Here is a 2,496-nt window from a genome sequence, read left to right as displayed (position 1 = left end):
CTTCTTTCTATTATAGACATTTTAAATACATATAAACTAGAGAGAACAGCATAATGAATACACCCACTACCCAACTTCAGCAATTATCAGCATGTATCCAAATGTGTTTCATCTATGCCTTTCCCTCACTACCTCGCATCCTCCTCGCCATGTTGCATTATTTTAAAGCAAATCTCAGATACATCAATTTTATTAATAGTTATTTACTACATCTCTAAAATTCTTTTCTATATCTCTAAGAGATATGGACGTGTTTTTGAACCTAAATCACAATATCATTATCATTCTTTAAAATATTTATAACAATTCCTTAATGTCATCTAATGTCCAGTGTCAATCGAATTTTCCAGATTATCTCGGAATTGACTTATCGCAGTTGGTTTGTTTGAATTAGGATCCACTCAAGGACCACACACTGTAATCTGAACCATTCTAATCACAACACAATATTCCTCTCTCTCCTGTAAAACGTGAGGCCTGCCCTTCTCGGGGGCAGATAGGAGGAGGAACATAACATTTTTTAAAGAATTCCCATGGATGAAATATGGTCAATAATTCACATCTCCCTAGAAAGAAGCCCACTCAGTAGTTAATACCTGGGAAACACTGGGTCTGTGTGGAATGGAAAATGCACTTTGCACTGAGTGTATTTGTCCAGAGCCTGGCAACTCAGTGGCTCTAGTTTCCTGCTTTTGCGATGAGCCTCCTTCACAAGCTCTGGCCAAGTCTCTTCCCATAAGATGCATAGTTAGGTATAAACGACAGTGGCTTGAAAGCTCTGTCTTTAGCATTGAGCTGAAAAAAAAGAGACATGCTGGCCTCTGTACCCCTTCCTGGCTGGGAGAGAATGACTTGGAAATGGAAGCCACAGGCTTGTTATTTTCATAAACGGGTCATGACTTTGATAGAATATTTCACAGTACGCAGTGGTTCAAGTTTTCATGTTTGTTTTCTGCTCTGTTTTGAACTTGAAGGTCTAGTGGTCCTCCATTGTGTTGCAGCAGATGGGAATTCGACAAGAAGTCCTGAAATTAATGGCATCCTCTGCGGAGATCCCGAGGAAAACTGTGCAGGTATGTTTAACAAACTTCATAGTCAATCTCAGAAAGTTGATCTCCCTGAATTTTAATCTTTTGATCGTCATAGCAATCATAATACTAGGTGGTTATTTGAGCGCATGCTAATGTACCAGGCACTGTGCTAAGTGCTTTGCAGACAGTAATTCATTCACTCCTCACAAGAGCCCTCTGAGCTAGATTTCAAGGTGAAACCTACAAAGATTAAATAAATTGCCAAAGGTCACACAGCTGGTGGTAGCAAATCTGGGGTTCGGCTCTGGTCTTTCTGACTCTAGTGCCTCCACTCTTCACCACTGTACTGCTTCAGCATCACACATGTGTGCCCCAGACTCTATTCTAGCGTGTGCTGTCCAGGACTGGATTCATGGAGAGTTGACATATTCTATTCAAACTTTAATTCTTTTTTTATTCCATACTTAAAAAAAGGGAAGAAGGCAAGTATTTTATGTATTTTGCCTGGGGAATGCTTGAGTTAGTGTTCTCTAAGTTATTAGTCTGGGAGAGAGATTTGCCTTAGTAAAAGATTGGATAATAAGTGGCTTTGGGGGCCATGAAGTCTTTGTTACAATACTCAACTCTGCCATTGTACTGTGAACACAGTTATAGATGCTGTGTAAATGAATACGCTTGGCTGTGTTCCAACAGAACTTTACTTAGAGAAATGGGCTGTGGGCCAGATTTGGCCCTTGGACCACAATGTGCTGACCCCTCATCTAAGGTTCTCTTTGTTCTGCATAGATTATATGGTCTGGTCTTCTACAGGGGTTGTTTCTGATTTAAAAAACAAAAACAAAAACAAAACACAAGCCAATCCCCAAAGAAGCGTGGAATGGAGAAGAGCCTCCTGTTTTCCCTGGAAACTTCTCCCAGCTGGGAGTGTGGTGACTTGGTGTGAAGTGTTCCTTTCCTAGCACCCTAGGGAAGTTGTAACTGAGCCAGGAGCACGCTGAGCAAGTCTTCCTGATGTGAGTCACTGGTTCCAGCCCAGTCTTCCTCTGCCACCCCTCACAGCAGTGGGTGGTCTGGAAGGTGCTCATAGGCTGTGGAATCTGATGGTGACTTAGGTCATGCTTGTGTGGGTCTTGTCACCATGAAGGGAGAAGGACAAAGCCAACTTTATGTGTTCATGTGTTTTTCTTCAGTCTAGTTTCCAATGTCTTAAATGATGACATTTTTCACATTTCCCTTGGGAAATTATACCATAACCTGATGACTGACAAATGTTCAAAAATCTTCCTCATCATCATCCTAAATGTGTTTTCTAATTTTCTTGTTATTGTAGTAAGAACATTTAACACTAGATCTACCCTTTTAACAAATTTTACAGTGGACAATACAGTATTGTTAAGTATAGGCATGATGTTGTACAGCAGATCTCTCTAATTTATTCATTTTGTATAACTGAAACTTGATATCT

General features: G+C 40.3%; 1 protein-coding gene across 1 annotated transcript in view; it reads left to right on the top strand.

Annotated features, from left to right (window-relative positions):
- The first annotated feature begins 895 nt into the window (after positions 1 to 895).
- BTC (betacellulin) overlaps positions 896 to 2,496 on the top strand; it is a 35,959-nt gene continuing 34,358 nt past the window's right edge. Inside the window, exon 1 of the mRNA XM_012659843.1 lies at positions 896 to 1,073. Coding sequence (XP_012515297.1) covers positions 896 to 1,073 — 178 coding nt within the window. The remainder of the gene's footprint in view (positions 1,074 to 2,496) is intronic.

This window comes from Propithecus coquereli, unplaced genomic scaffold (genome assembly GCF_000956105.1).
Source record: "Propithecus coquereli isolate 6110/MARCELLA unplaced genomic scaffold, Pcoq_1.0 Scaffold64, whole genome shotgun sequence".
NCBI lineage: Eukaryota > Metazoa > Chordata > Mammalia > Primates > Indriidae > Propithecus > Propithecus coquereli.
Note: the sequence above shows the minus strand (reverse complement) of the source record. Positions and strands in the feature narration are given on the sequence as shown.